We start from the raw sequence: 15964 nt of genomic DNA on the forward strand, positions 1-15964 counted from the left end.
GGACAGGGGCAGACAGGGTATTTCAGGGGCCTTGCGTGTGGCCCTTTGGTGGGGCCTGGCGAAGCCTGCCACCCTTCATGGTTTCCTGGTTTGAGGCGGGCAGTTGACCAATCAGGGTAGGGTGGAGGCGGGCTGAAGACAGTGCCTGGAGCTCTGCAGATCATAGTTACCGCTGCAGCGGACATCTTAGTAGAACAAGTGGTTTCTTGGTGTGCGGCCCAACGAGGCTTACCTGCATGGTGTTGGCTTCCTTGCGTGGCAGCAGGCAGGGGCGAGGTATACACGCCTGTGCATCTGCTCGACTAAAGGGCCAGATAGGAAGTTTCGAACACAATTACTTTTTTCATATGATAAGTGATGGACACATGCAGTCAAAATCTCTTTTAAACTGATTAACCTGCCTTTAGAACACACCAGAAAGATCTGGGCACCCAGGCCAGGCAGTGACCTTGGCTGGTGACTGTTCTGTTGTTGCCGTCTCTGTTTATGTTCCTTTTCCCATTTAAAAGCACTGGTAACTGTGCAGCACGGAATGCAGCCATGTGCCATTGTACGTTAAAGACTAAGTAAGTTGGAGGCCTGGAATGTAGCCTGCCTACTGGTGCACCCCATGCTGACTGAATAAAAGGAAAATGGCAAGTGTCCAGCTTAACAAGAGCTTGCATGTGCCCTCTCGGCGTCCCCACCAGCAGAGGCGCAGCTAAATCAGCATCAGACTGACACTGGCACATCTATACTTGCGTTCCTGCCAGTCCCCGGAACTCATGAGCACCACCTGATATTGAGGGCCATTTCACGGCATTAAAAAACACATTTTGTGGCATGAAATTGTATTTGTGGCAGAATTTCTGTAGCACATGTTTATTGACTGGAAAGTGCTAAAAAGCCAAGGTGTAAGAAAGCCAGGTTGAGGGTGTGTGTGTGTTTATGTGTACGTGTGTGTGTGTGTGAAAGTGCAAGAGAGCAGGATATCCTTAATTGCACCTTTTGTACCTCTCTGTTACCAATTTAATAGAAAGAGTCCCAGATGTCCACAGATTGACAGACCAGTGTTAGCTTCACTCTACTTTTTTGTTTTCACCTGCATGCCTATTTCATATTATTATTACCTGTTTGCATCATTATCAGTTGAAATTGTGCAACTATTCCCCTTCCATTTTCTCTAATCCACCCAAGCACCACAGCGCCTTCTATGTGCTCTCTCGCTCTCGCTCTCTCTCTCGCTCTCTCTCTGCACTTCATGAAACTGGCCCAGCAGCGCCGGCATGACGCGCACTGTTGTTGCTTGTTGTTTGACTAAGACTGACTGCTGCTTTAAAAAACAAAGTGGTCAAAACACCACATCGTAATTGAACTGAATCCGGCACAATAAGTGCCACTGCTCAAAAGCAAGTCCAAGGACTCAGCCCAGGCAAACACCCCAGGAATTAAGCACTGTGTTGCCCAAAGCTACTCTTGAATTGATTGATGGATAATTTACATAGCATCTCTTTGCTGGCAGATAAGGTGTCATGGCACACTCAAAGACTGGTGCCATTGCACCTGCTAGCCCACACATCAGGTCATTGACGAAAGAGGGAGAGATATCATCTTGAGAACAAGCAGGCATACAAAGGGTTGACTTAATTACTTTATTAAATATCACGCACAACATTGTTCACAGTAACGGGATATAGACTGCATGAGGGGCAGGGATTATTCTCGTGGGAACCTCCTACGTGGGAGGTACTCCGTCATCTCAGTGGTAGAGTCCTTGGATCAGATTGATGAGGCGCGATGCCCTGTTGGTGCCATGAACTCACAAGCGGCCCTCGGCTTGGAAGAAAGCAAGAGTTGGGTTTTTCAAAATTGGGGCCTTTCTTCTCACCAGTCTGTCTACGCCATCAATGGCGTAGAAAGGCAGCTTGGTCGAGACGGAGAAGGTTCCGGTGCATGGACACGGTTATCGGGAGGGATCGCTAAGAAATTTGCTTCTGCGCAGGCCGTGTCTGATCAACAGTGATTGGTGGTGGAGAGGGTGGCTCAGGGAACGGAAATGAAACTGCAGAATGAAGACAATGCTTTTTAGTTGTTGTTGAAGTGGAGGGAAGAGGCCTGTCCAGCATACAAAACGTACACACAAAATAAAAGTTCAAGTGTGCTGAAGGATGTGTTGCACTTTGGTGGGGGAGGTCAACCTTGGGCTCCAGGCGTCCTGCCGGATCATTAGTCTAGACCGTACGCTGAAACCTGCAAAACAGACAGGAACATTTACCAAACATGTTGACTACAGTCTGAAGTGGAATTTTGAGTTTTAACATTGCGAGGATGTACTTTGCGTACACCTTTGCCAACTACTTGAGTCCATTGCAGCATATTTGCAAATCAGGTATTTCTAAGAAGTAGAAATACTTTGAATTTTTTAAATTAAAAGAAACATTGCATATAGTCATGGACAGATGCCACCGGCAAGGAGACCGCGGAGGGTAGGCCACCTGCTTTGGGGAATTGCTGGTCGTCTGCTGTGAACATTTGCCGGATATCCCCTTAGCAGAATTTCTCTTAGCAGATACCAGCAATCTCCTTTAGGGAACAGTTGGACAGCTAGTAGGAAATATTACTGAGTATCTCCATTTGGCAACGCCTGGGGAACGGATGTTACGAATTGTGGGCCACCTGTCATGGGAAATGTCTGAGTCTCGCCATGAGTGAATCGCTGACCGGTTCCTGTGGGAATTCACTGGATATGTGCACGGGAAGTTCTGGATATGTGCTGGGGAAGCTTTGGATGTGTGCTGGTAAGCACTGGATCTGTGCTGGGGAAGCTGTGGATCTGTGCTGGGGAAGCTCTGGATATGTGCTGGGGAAGCTCTGGATATGTGCTGGGGAAGTACTGGATATGTGCTGGGGAAGTACTGGATATGTGCTGGGGAAGCTCTGGATATGTGCTGGGGAAGCACTGGATATGTGCTGGGGAAGCTCTGGATATGTGCTGCGGAAGTACTGGATATTTGCTGGGGAAGTACTGGATATTTGCTGGGGAAGTACTGGATATGTGCTGGGGAAGCACTAGATGTGTGCTGGGGAAACTCTGGATATGTGCTGAGGAAGTACTGGATATGTGCTGGGGAAGCTCTGGATATGTGCATGAGAAGCTCTGGATATGTGCTGGGGAAGTACTGAATATGTGCTGGGGAAGCTCTGGTCAGGTTTAGTGAGTAACTGGTGGATCATGCCAGGGCTCCAGATATGATTTTGGAATGGGACTATTTTACTCTCAATCTTTTGAATTTGGGGTTTAAATGGTTTTTCCCATTCCTTTGTAGTTTTTTAAAAAGGTTTTTTAGTTGAGAAATAATATATTTCTACACTAAAACAGATATAGTTGTTGTCATCCATACTTTGCGCGCCTAGTACATCATGAACATCATAAAATGCATTTTTACCATAATGCTACTTAGCAGATCAGGTGGTGATACTATTAGAGCCCTAGTATCTGTTTTAGAGATATGCTGGATATGGTTACTGGTCTTTCCATCGAAGATTTACCATCAAAGGTAAGTACCATCACATTTTTTCCAACTAAAAATGTTACATCGAATTCCCATACATAAAGTGCAAAGTGTTTATGCATCGAAACCCTTGCATCGAATAGGGTTTAGTTATATAAACACTTTACATTTATTTGCATGGAAATTCGATGCAACATAACGTTACAGGAATCTGTCCAGTGCTGAAATTTATAGTTTTTAACACTGCACAGGTCCCTGTAATTTGTGGTATCTAATGTTTATTGGGGGGGTCTCCCCTCCAAAACTCCCTCAACCCCTAGAGGTCCTCCATCCCTAAGCCCCTCCACCACCCCCCATTTTCAAAAATTAACCCTTGTCCAGTGCTGAAATTTTTGATATGATAGGATATGATATGGCATTTATAATGCACCTATACACAAGTGTTTCAAGGCGTGACGAGGCAAGGGATGGAGAACAAAGGGAAGACAGACAACGATCCTATTAGGCCATGTGTCATTCAGATTGCGCAGTGCATGGGGAGGGAGAAAGGGAAAAGTGCGTGGGGGAAGGGAGAGGAGAAAGTGCAGTACATGGGTTAGTAGAATAAATAAGATAAATAAAAACGGCCAGCTGGTGGCAAGTGCAGACATAAGTGCTGGTAGGGGGACTGTAGGGATACAGAAAACAGTCCCCAGGTGCAGGGGTTACCAGGGAGGCAGTGCAGGAGGGCAACTGGTGGGGCCTGGGCCCGAGATCAGAAAGGGTGGCCAGGCAACCAGTGCAGTTTCTACAAGGAATTTGGCAGGGGAGAGGGGGAGAGAAAGCAGAAGCAAAGAGGAATGTTTTGAGGTGCTTCCGGAACCGGAGATGGTTCTCCTCAAGTTTCAGGGAGATAGGAAGGCTGTTCCAGAGGGAAGCCCCTGACGAAGAGAGAGATCTGCCATCAACTCGTTGCTTGCAGAAGCAACTGACCCTGAGGGAGTTGGATTCGGATGCGCAAAGAGCTCGAGAAGGAAGATATTTAGGAAGAGAGAGTTGAAGGTAATGCGGCCCCAGGCCCCAGAAGGCCTTGTGGACAATGCAGAGGATTTTGAACTTAATCCTCACAGCCACTGGGAGCCAGTGCAGAGACTTCAGTCCTGGAGAGATACGATCCCTGGGCTTGAGGCCAAGTACAAGTCTCGCAGTCCTGTTCTGGATAAGTTGCAGAGGGCAGAGAGAGGAGGCAGGCAGATTTAGATAGAGGCTGTTACAATAGTCCAGCCTAGAGAGAACCAGGGCTCTGGAGACCGTGAGCTTCTGGGCGAAGGAGAGGAAAGGAAGAATACCTTTGAGCAGGTTCAGCTGGTATTGTGAATTCTTGGAGACCTCAGAGATGTGAAGAGAGAAGGAGAGTCTAGAGTGGAAGATGACCCCGAGGTTTTTAGCCTTGCAGGTGCGAGGAGGAAGAGGGCCAAGAGAGGCCAGCCAGAGAGCTGCAGGGAAGGAGGGAGTGGGTGTGCCGATGAGTAGAATCTCATTCTTACTGGCATTAAGGCAGAGGTCATTGGCGGCACACCACTCCTGGATGTCAGACAGACAGTCCGAGATGAGGGAAGGAGAGGAGGAGGCTGAGGATAGCCTGAAAATGAGCTGGGTATCTTCTGCATAGCACTGAAAGTTGGAGCACGGAGCAGCGATGAGGTGGGCAAGGAGTGTCAGGTATTGGTTGAACAGCCAGGGAGAGAGGTTAGATACCTGGGGCACACCACAGGTAGAGAAAAAGATATCGGAGAGGAAGGACCCAAGTTAGACCTGGGAGGGTTGGTCGGAGAGGAAAGAAGTCAGTCACGCCAGAACCTGACCAGTGATACCCAGGTTATCACGGAGACGGTTGAGCAGGATGGCATGATTGACAGTGTCGAAGGCAGAAGAGAGATCAAGCAAGATGAGGATGCATGGGGTGTTGGAGTAAAGGTTGGAGAGCAGGTCTTCACGGATGTTCAGGAGAGCAGTTTCCGTGCTTCTGGCAGCTCTGAAGCCAGACTGATGGTCATGAAGACAACCAACAGATTCAGTGTGGAGATTAAGCTCGGAGATGGTCAGTTTCTCCAGGAGCTTGCCCAGGAAGGGAGTGAAGGAGATTGGGCAATAGTTAGCCGGGCAGGAGGGGTCGGCAGAGGGTTTCTTGAGAAGAGGGTGCACAAGGGAGTGCTTCAGGGGGATGGGAAGACTCCAGTGTCGAAGGAGTGATTGCAGAAATCAGCCAGGATGGGAGCCAGGGAGTCAATGTGGTCCTTCATAGTTTTGGAGGAACAGGGGTGAACCTGTTTCGACAAGCCTTTCATAGATCGGACTTGTCTAGAAACCTTGTCTGCAGAGAAAAGGGGAAAAGCAGAGAATGAGGGAGGGGGCGTGGCTGCAGAAGGGCCAGAGGAAGAGCACTGGACAGCTCTCTGTAACTTGTGGTATTTAATGTTTATTGGGGGGGTCTCCCACCCAAATCCCCCTCAACCCACATAGGTCCTCCCCTCTAACTCCCCAACCCACATTTTCAAAAATTAACCCTTTCCTCAACCCATTGAATTTCCAACCCAAACATACATCTATTTTAAAGGTATGTTTGAGTTGGAAATCCATTGAAATTCATTCAATGGAAGTGCATTTCGATGGAAATGCATTTCAATGCATACATTTTGTTGGATTTCGATTCGATTGAACATTTTTCGATGGAAAGACTGGCTACCGCTGGATATCTGTGATTAACTACTACAGAGTATGAGCCATGAGGGATTGCTGAACGTTGCAATAAGTGAATCTCTGGCTACACTGGCACTGTTAGCAACGGCGCCGGTGCTTCAGTGTTCCCATTCACATGGAGTCCCATGGAAATGTATGGGAATGGGAAATTACTGCACCACTGCTGCCTGTGATATCCTGGTAACATCGGGTTGTCAGAGGGCGGAAACGGTAATGCAAGGTTACTGCGAACCTCTTAATGAGGCCCACTGACAAGAGGTAATAGCAAAGCATTTACTGTGGTGAATTTCTAGATGCCTAATGCTTTGACCACACCCCATCATCCCCACCCTATCCTGCACCCCGAGCCCAAGCATCAGAACATACCTCATTTTGCCAGGCATCATATCCTTGTCCCCGTTTGTAAGATCTATTGGGATGAAAGAAATAGTTCAGTGTGTTTGCATTAAACTGGAGGTCTGATCACATGGCTGGCGACTGTGTGTATGTCCCAGCATGCCTGAGGATAGGTCCCCTGTCTGAAGACACCCCTTTCCACATTCCCTCCTAGAAAGAGCCACCCTTGAATGACAGAGATGATGCCCGAACCCCTATAAGCTATGGCGAACTCACGCTTCTGCTGCATATTGGGAACAGAGGGTGGGACAAAACCAGGACTAAACCCCCTACAGATGCCTACACCCTTCCCTGCAAATTATTATTCTTATTAGGGTATTTATTGAGTACGGACCTAGCACCAGGAAGCAATGGATCACTTTACAAGTCAAAGGTGGAAAACCACGGCAAAGGCAAGGGGGGATGTGGCGTGGGCGCTGCTACACAGATTGTGCTGCTTTCCTGGGTAAACTGTAAGTGCTTCCCACGGCTGAATGGGGAAACCAGGGAAACATGTCTAGGCTGGCTTCTGCAGGCCCATGACCGGCTTTCAAAGTAGTCCCACAGCCCAGACCCTGGACACAGAACTGGCAGACACCAGACTCTGCAGGCCATTGGAGGGGTGCTCCCATGCGCATGTCTTCACGAGACTAGCTGAGGTTATGAAAGGAGTGGTTTAACATGTCAATGTGGGCCCGCTAACCATCCGCTATTCCCCTAGGGAGATCTAGAGCTCACAGTACGGGCCTGCTAACTGTCAGCTATTCCCCTGGGGAGATCTAGAGCTCGCAATACGGGCCCGCTAACCGTCAGCTATTCCCCTGGGGAGATCTAGAGCTCGCAATACGGGCCCGCTAACCGTCAGCTATTCCCCTGTGGAGATCTAGAGCTCGCAATACGGGCCCGCTAACCGTCAGCTATTCCCCTGGGGAGATCTAGAGCTCGCAATACGGGCCCGCTAACCGTCAGCTATTCCCCTGGGGAGATCTAGAGCTCGCAATACGGGCCCGCTAACCGTCAGCTATTCCCCTGTGGAGATCTATAGCTCACAATACGGGCCCGCTAACCGTCAGCTATTCCCCTGTGGAGATCTAGAGCTCACAATATGGGCCCGCTTACCGTCAGCTATTCCCCTGTGGAGATCTAGAGCTCACAATATGGGACCGCTAACCGTCAGCTATTCCCTTGGGGAGATCCAGAGCTCACAGTACGGGCCCGCTAACCGTCAGCTGTTCCCCTGGGGAGATCTAGGGCTCACAATATGGCCCTGCTAACCGTCAGCTATTCCCCTGTGGAGATCTAGAGCTCACAAAATGGGCCCGCTAACCGTCAGCTATTCCCCTGGGGAGATCTAGGGCTCACAATATGGGCCCGCTAACCGTCAGCTATTCCCCTGTGGAGATCTAGGGCTCACAGTATGGGCCCGCTAACCGTCAGCTATTCCCCTGGGGAGATCTAGGGCTCACAGTATGGACCCGCTAACCGTCAGCTATTCCCCTGGGGAGATCTAGGGCTCACAATATGGGCCCGCTAACCGTCAGCTATTCCCCTGTGGAGATCTAGGGCTCACAGTATGGACCCGCTAACCGTCAGCTATTCCCCTGTGGAGATCTAGGGCTCACAGTATGGACCCGCTAACCGTCAGCTATTCCCCTGGGGAGATCTAGGGCTCACAGTATGGGCCCGCTAACCGTCAGCTATTCCCCTGTGGAGATCTAGAGCTCACAGTATGGACCCGCTAACCGTCAGCTATTCCCCTGTGGAGATCTAGGGCTCACAATATGGGCCCGCTAACCGTCAGCTATTCCCCTGGGGAGATCTAGAGCTCACAATATGGGCCCGCTTACCGTCAGCTATTCCCCTGTGGAGATCTAGAGCTCACAATATGGGACCGCTAACCGTCAGCTATTCCCCTGTGGAGATCTAGAGCTCGCAATATGGCCCTGCTAACCGTCAGCTATTCCCCTGGGGAGATCTAGGGCTCACAGTATGGACCCGCTAACCGTCAGCTATTCCCCTGGGGAGATCTGCAGCTCACAGATAGGAAATGCTGTCTTGCAGCTTTTTGGGAGCCTCATTGCCAGGGCAAAGTAAGTGGCACATGCCAATGAATCCACAATTCGTTCTCTGTGAAGGTCGAGGGCGAAGCTGGTCCTTGTTGGGCGAAGGGAGCAGAGGACATTCTGAAACCACTTTCCAGACAGGAGAAGGTAGCTCATAGTTCGTGGAGAGGGTAAGGAGCAGATCGTCCTGGACACCAGGGCCCATCTTGGAGGGATGCTGACAGGACCTGAGTTCTGTGAGAACGTGGTCAGAGGAGGAAACGATGGCTCTTTTCCTACATGAAAATTCAGACATTTTCTATAATGTAAAACTAGCATCTTACTGTCCGGGACCTACGGCAGTGGCTTTCCATATGCTCCAGTAGGAAATGTATGACTAAAACAATATAGGACTTCCAAGGCCAGCAGAAGATGGGGGACTACCAAAGAGAAAACCCCTGATGTCTTCCAATAAAGAGCTCACAAATAGGTGTATACCACCCATTGCGTGTGTAATACTTCTCCAAATCTGCCCCGGAACCACTACCCAGTTATCACAGCGCTTAAGGACTCCTCCTCCTCCTCCTCTTCCTGCTCCTCCTCCTCCTCCACCTCCTCTATGCAGAACTGCGCTCCACCTCTCAGGATTTACATGCACCCAGAATATCACCAAGCATTCTCCCCACACTGCATCCCTCCCTTACAGCTTTCCATCCTTTCGTCGCACCTTTCCTCCAGCAGACCACGGTCTGGATACTCCAGGTGGGGGCGCTGTACGCCACACCACAGATACGCCTAGATGCTCTGCAGCTCCTATGGTGCTGACTGGGCAAAGTATAAAAGCATGACACATGGCATGACTTACCAGGTTCCAAGTTCCTCTTCCCCATGAGTCCAACAAAGAAATCGTGCATGTCTCCTGCAAGAAGTCCACACCACAACAAAGTCAGTGGGGTTCATTTCATAGTAAATGGGTAATTGCATGCAGGGGGACATTATCGTTAGCACTTGCGTGCTCTTGGGTCAACCTTTGCAAGGTGGAACGCACGAGGAAGTATATGACCAAGCAACATTGCCTTTACCATTACCATGTATTCACTGCTTTGCAAAAAATATAAATGCCGCCTGCAAATTACTTTTGGCAGACGTCATCATAATGGATTCTTATGGAATCCGCCTACTTTTAGCACGTGCTAAATGAAGGTGGATTCAATAGGAATCCATTCATGTTTCACTGACATGAAAATCTCATGCAGGTGTTAAACAAACTGTTCTTTCAAGAGAGGAGACCGGGAGGGAGATGTTGACTATGCTTCGGGAGACATCTCAGCCTTGATGATAATTGAAAATAGTCGAGAGTAGTAAAATGAAGGCATAAGATCATTATGCCTTGCGTTTACGCCATTGTTTACTGCTCCCATGACATGTACAATTACCCTAAACAAGTTTTCCTCTACTAGGAGCATTGGCTTAGCAGGTTCTCGCCTTTATCTATTTATTTTATTTATTGAGCATTTGTATGGTGCCCAAACAGCAGAAAGTGTTTCCAGGTTCCACCTGACAAAGAGAGTGGGGGAGGGGGCATAGGAGAAAACAGTCATATCGGTCCTACTAGGCCTTGTGACATTCAAATCATGCAAGTGCAGTGTCAAGAACTGCAAGGGGAAGGGGGCCGGTCGGGGAAAGGATCGGAAGGGGTAGGGGGAAGAGGGAGAAGTGCTGGGAGGGGCGGGGGGCAAGTACAAGGGGGTGCCCAGGAGGGCAAGTGCCGGGGGAAGTTAGGGTGAGGTCACAGTGCGAGGGGGAGGAGAGGACCAGCCTCAGAAGTCTAAGCAGGGAAGAGTGCCTGAGGGCAAGTGCTGATGGGGGACTGGACGAAGGAGGGCCTGAACCCAGGGAGACTCTTCACGGACGCAGGCACCCAGTCATAGGATCTTCTGCATTGTGCAGTCTCCTGCACACCTAAGGTGAGGGGGCAAAGCAGGGAGGGAGGTGGAACAAGAGAAGCTGGACATCGATATCTGATGCCATTCCACCTGTTGCACCCAGAGGACGGGGATTAACCCCTAACTGGAACAGTGTTTTTATCTGCATAAAGGTTATATGTGATATAGTCGCTGGAAAAAACCTCGAGGGTGGCTCAATGTTTTCTTAAAAGGCACTAACCCCCCTCCCCACCATGTATTAGGACTGGTGTGATTATATAAACAAACTCCAGTCCTAGAATATTTGGTGATAGTGTTGGATAGTGGCTAGTCACCCTTGATGTCATTTCCAGCGATTATATCACTGGATACAATAGAAAGAAGAATTTCTTGTATTCATTAAAATGTGAGCTAGCATTCGGCGCAGGTGTCCGTGGCAACGGGTAACGGTAGAGATGTGCATGGGCGCGCATGTGGACCCTATCATTGGAGCAGGATGGGATGGAGCAGGTGAGGGAAGAGAAGCATTTGAACACCAATGTGGCCGGAAGCCTGGCTCTGGAACTACATGGTGGGGTTGCGGTGCATTCGTAGAGCTTTACGTTCTGCGCGTGGAAACATGTATTTGGTATGATGGCTTTCGCAATGCAACGCTGTTATTGCTGTGTTAAAAGGCATTCACTCAACTTCATGCAACACCCTGAAGGAAAAGCGAGGCTGTTTTCTGGAAAGGCAAGAAGGGGAGTGAAGCAAGGTTACCCGTGTTCCGGCGGGCCATCATGCCATAGAAGCGGTCGCTGGGGTACTCTCCTTCCGAAAGGCGCCGCAGGAGCGCTGGGGACATCCTCTGGGGGAACGGCTCCATGGGCTCTGGAACGCAAGAGAGCATAACACAGTGCATAGATAAGTGCACAGAACAGTGCATAGATAAGTGCATAGAACAGCGCATATGTAAGTACATAGAACAGTGCATAGATAAGTGTATAGAACAGTGCATAGGTAAGTGCACAGAACAGTGAATACGTGAATAGATAAGTGTATAGAACAGTGCATAGGTAAGTGCATAGAACAGTGCATAGGTAAGTGCACAGAACAGTGCACAGATAAGTGCATAGAACAGTTCATAGATAAGTGCACAGAACGGTGGATACGTGCATAGATAAGGGCATAGAACAGTGCATAGGTAAGTGCATAGAACAGTGCATAAATAAGTGTATAGAACAGTGCACAGAACAGTGAATAGATAAGTGCATAGAACAGTGCATAGATACGTGCATAGAACAGTGAATAGATACGTGTATAGAACAGTGCCTAGGTAAGTGCACAGAACAGTGAATAGATAAGTGTATAGAACAGTGCATAGGTAAGTGCACAGAACAGTGCATAGATAAGTGCATAGAACAGTTCATAGATAAGTGCACAGAACGGTGGATACGTGCATAGATAAGTGCATAGAACAGTGCATAGGTAAGTGCATACAAAAGTGCATAAATAAGTGTATAGAACAGTGCACAGAACAGTGCATATATAAGTGCACAGAACAGTGCACAGGTAAGTGCACAAAACGGTGGATACGTGCATAGAACAGTGCATAGATAAGTGCACTGAACGGTGGATACGTGCATAGATAAGTGCATAGAACAGTGCATAGATAAGTGCATAGAACAGTGCGCAGGTAAGTGCACAGAACAGTGCATAGATACGTTTGCCGTGTTTTTCAATCCAGTTCATAATAAAGGGCAGCACTGACATGAACGCTGACTCTCGCACAGACTTCTAGCATGTGGAACAGGGATTTCCGTATTCGGCATCGAAGCTTCCAAAGTGTTGTTCTGGGACATCCCAGTGACACTTGACACCGTTTTGTGTTTTGCACACCTAACCTCCTCATTCCATGCCCGGAACATTTCCCAGCCTCAGCCTTTCCTGATTAGTACCGATCCTCCCGACGCCCCTCCCCCCCGCGTTCTACATTCGGAAAAAAATAGAAATAGTTACACCCTCATTCGCTCTTCTTCTGAAATAATATTGCAGAGACATTCCAAGTTTGTTCCCCTTGATACACGGTTGGCCTCCTCCACTCTGACATTCACTTCACTTTCTGTTCCGTGCAAGGGCTTTATTCTGTGGTGCCAAAGCAAATCACTGGTAAACCAGTGCAGACATGTCTTCCCATGACGCAGTCTCCAATGACCAGTGCAGACATGTCTTCCCATGACGCAGTCTCCAATGACCTATGCAGACATGTCTTCCCATGACCAGTGCAGACATGTCTTCTCATGACGCGGTCTCTCTCCAATGACCAGTGCAGACATGTCTTCCCATGACGCAGTCTCCAATGGCCAGTGCAGACATGTCTTCCCATGACGCAGTCTCCAATGACCAGTGCAGACATATCTTCCCATGACGCGCCCTCCTAGTTAGCCCTCCACACACCTAGCTGGCTCTCCTACTTGGCACAGGTGCCAATGACCAGTGCAGACATGTCTTCCCATGACGCGGCCTCCTAGTTAGCCCTCCACACACCTAGCTATCTCTCCTACATGGCACAGGTGCCAATGACCAGTGCAGACATGTCTTCTCATGACGGGTCCTCCTAGTTAGCCCTCCACACACCTAGCTGGCTCTCCTACATGGCACAGGTGCCAATGATCAGTGCAGACATGTCTTCCCATGACACGCCCTCCTAGTTAGCCCTCCACATACCTAGCTGGCTCTCCTACTTGGCACAGGTGCCAATTACCAGTGCAGACATGTCTACCATGACGCAGTCTCCAATGACCAGTGCAGACATGTCTTCCCATGACGCAGCCTCCAATGACCAGTGCAGACATGTCTTCCCATGACGCAGCCTCCAATGACCAGTGCAGACATATCTTCCCATAACGCGCCCTCCTAGTTAGCCCTCCACACGCCTAGCTGGCTCTCCTACTTGGCACAGGTGCCAATGACCAGTGCAGACATGTCTTCCCATAACGCGCCCTCCTAGTTAGCCCTCCACACACCTAGCTGGCTCTCCTACTTGGCACAGGTGCCAATGACCAGTGCAGACATGTCTTCCCATGACGCAGCCTCCTAGTTAGCGCTCCACACACCTAGCTATCTCTCCTACATGGCACAGGTGCCAATGACCAGTGCAGACATGTCTTCCCATGACGCGGCCTCCTAGTTAGCCCTCCACACACCTAGCTGGCTCTCCTACATGGCACATGTGCCAATGATCAGTGCAGACATGTCTTCCCATGACACGCCCTCCTAGTTAGCCCTCCACACACTGAGCTGGCTCTCCTACTTGGCACAGGTGCCAATGACCAGTGCAGACATGTCGTCCCATGACGCGGCCTCCTAGTTAGTCCTCCACACACCTAGCTGGCTCTCCTACTTGGCACAGGTGCCAATGACCAGTGCAGAAATGTCTTCCCATGACACACCCTCCTAGTTAGGCCTCCAAACACCTAGCTGGCTCTCCTACTTGGCACAGGTGCCAATGACCAGTGCAGACATGTCTCCCCATGACACGCCCTCCGAGTTAGCCCTCCAAACACCTAGCTGGCTCTCCTACTTGGCACAGGTGCCAATGACCAGTGCAGACATGTCTTCCCATGACTCAGCCTCCTAGTTAGCCCTCCACACACCTAGCTGGCTCTCCTACTTGGCACAGGTGCCAATGACCAGTGCAGACATGTCTTCCCATGACACACCCTCCTAGTTAGGCCTCCAAACACCTAGCTGGCTCTCCTACTTGGCACAGGTGCCAATGACCAGTGCAGACATGTCTTCCCATGACACGCCCTCCTAGTTAGCCCTCCAAACACCTAGCTGGCTCTCCTAATTGGCACAGGTGCCAATGACCAGTGCGGAAATGTCTTCCCATGACACACCCTCCTAGTTAGCCCTCCAAACACATAGCTGGCTCTCCTACTTGGCACAGGTGCCAATGACCAGTGCAGACATGTCTTCCCATGACACACCCTCCTAGTTCGTCCTCGACACACCTAGCTGGCTCTCCTACATGGCACAGGAGCCAATGACCAGTGCAGACATGTCTTCCCATGACACGCCCTCCTAGTTCGTCCTCCACACACCTAGCTGGCTCTCCTACTTGGCACAGGTGCCAATGACCAGTGCAGAAATGTCTTCCCATGACACACCCTCCTAGTTAGGCCTCCACACACCTAGCTAGCTCTCCTACATGGCACAGGTGCCAATGACCAGTGCAGACATGTCTTCCCATGACGCGGCCTCCGAGTTAGCCCTCCACACACCTAGCTGGCTCTCCTACTTGGCACAAGTGCCAAAGACCCCTCCGCACCCCTAGCTGGCTCCCCTACATGGCACAGGTGCCAATGACCAGTGTAGACATTTCTTCCCATGACACGCCCTTCTAGTTTGCCCTCCACACACCTAGCTAGCTCTCCTACATGGCACAGGTGCCAATGCAGACATATCTTCCCATAACGCACCCTCCTAGTTAGCCCTCCACACACCGAGCTGGCTCTCCTACATGGCACAAGTGCCAATGATCAGTGCAGACATGTCTTCCCATGACACACCCTCCGAGTTAGGCCTCCACACACCTAGCTGGCTCTCCTACATGGCACAGGTGCCAATGCAGACATATCTTCCCATAACGGGCCCTCCTAGTTTGCCCTCCACACACTGAGCTGGCTCTCCTACTTGGCACAGGTGCCAATGACCAGTGCAGACATGTCTTCCCATGATACAGTCTCCAATAACCAGTGCAGACATGTCTTCCCATGACACGCCCTCCGAGATAGCCCTCCACACACCTAGCTGGCTCTCCTACATGGCACAGGTGCCAATGACCAGTGCAGACATGTCTTCCCATGACACGCCCTCCGAGTTAGCCCTCCACACACCTAGCTGGCTCTCCTACATGGCACAGGTGCCAATGACCAGTGCAGATATGTCTTCCCATGAAACGCCCTCCTAGTTAGCCCTCCAAACACCTAGCTGGCTCTCCTACTTGGCACAGGTGCCAATGACCAGTGCAGACATGTCTTCCCATGACTCAGCCTCCTAGTTAGCCCTCCACACACCTAGCTGGCTCTCCTACTTGGCACAGGTGCCAATGACCAGTGCAGAAATGTCTTCCCATGGCACACCCTCCTAGTTAGGCCTCCAAACACCTAGCTGGCTCTCCTACTTGGCACAGGTGCCAATGACCAGTGCAGACATGTCTTCCCATGACACGCCCTCCTAGTTAGCCCTCCAAACACCTAGCTGGCTCTCCTAATTGGCACAGGTGCCAATGACCAGTGCAGAAATGTCTTCCCATGACACACCCTCCTAGTTAGCCCTCCAAACACATAGCTGGCTCTCCTACTTGGCACAGGTGCCATTGACCAGTGCAGACATGTCTTCCCATGAC

The 15964-nt window shown here is 50.1% G+C and overlaps 1 protein-coding gene across 1 annotated transcript in view; it reads right to left on the reverse strand.

The window, feature by feature from the left end:
- Positions 1 to 1617: 1617 nt before the first annotated feature.
- TAC3 (tachykinin precursor 3) overlaps positions 1618 to 15964 on the reverse strand; it is a 341989-nt gene continuing 327642 nt past the window's right edge. The window contains exons 4-7 of the mRNA XM_069653546.1: positions 11332 to 11442; positions 9513 to 9566; positions 6597 to 6639; positions 1618 to 2229 (exon numbers count right to left, since the gene is read on the reverse strand). Coding sequence (XP_069509647.1) covers positions 2211 to 2229; positions 6597 to 6639; positions 9513 to 9566; positions 11332 to 11442 — 227 coding nt within the window. The 3' untranslated portion in view covers positions 1618 to 2210. The remainder of the gene's footprint in view (positions 2230 to 6596; positions 6640 to 9512; positions 9567 to 11331; positions 11443 to 15964) is intronic.

This window comes from Ambystoma mexicanum, chromosome 3q, assembly GCF_040938575.1.
Source record: "Ambystoma mexicanum isolate Mex_15411 chromosome 3q, UKY_AmexF1_1, whole genome shotgun sequence".
NCBI classification, from domain to species: domain Eukaryota; kingdom Metazoa; phylum Chordata; class Amphibia; order Caudata; family Ambystomatidae; genus Ambystoma; species Ambystoma mexicanum.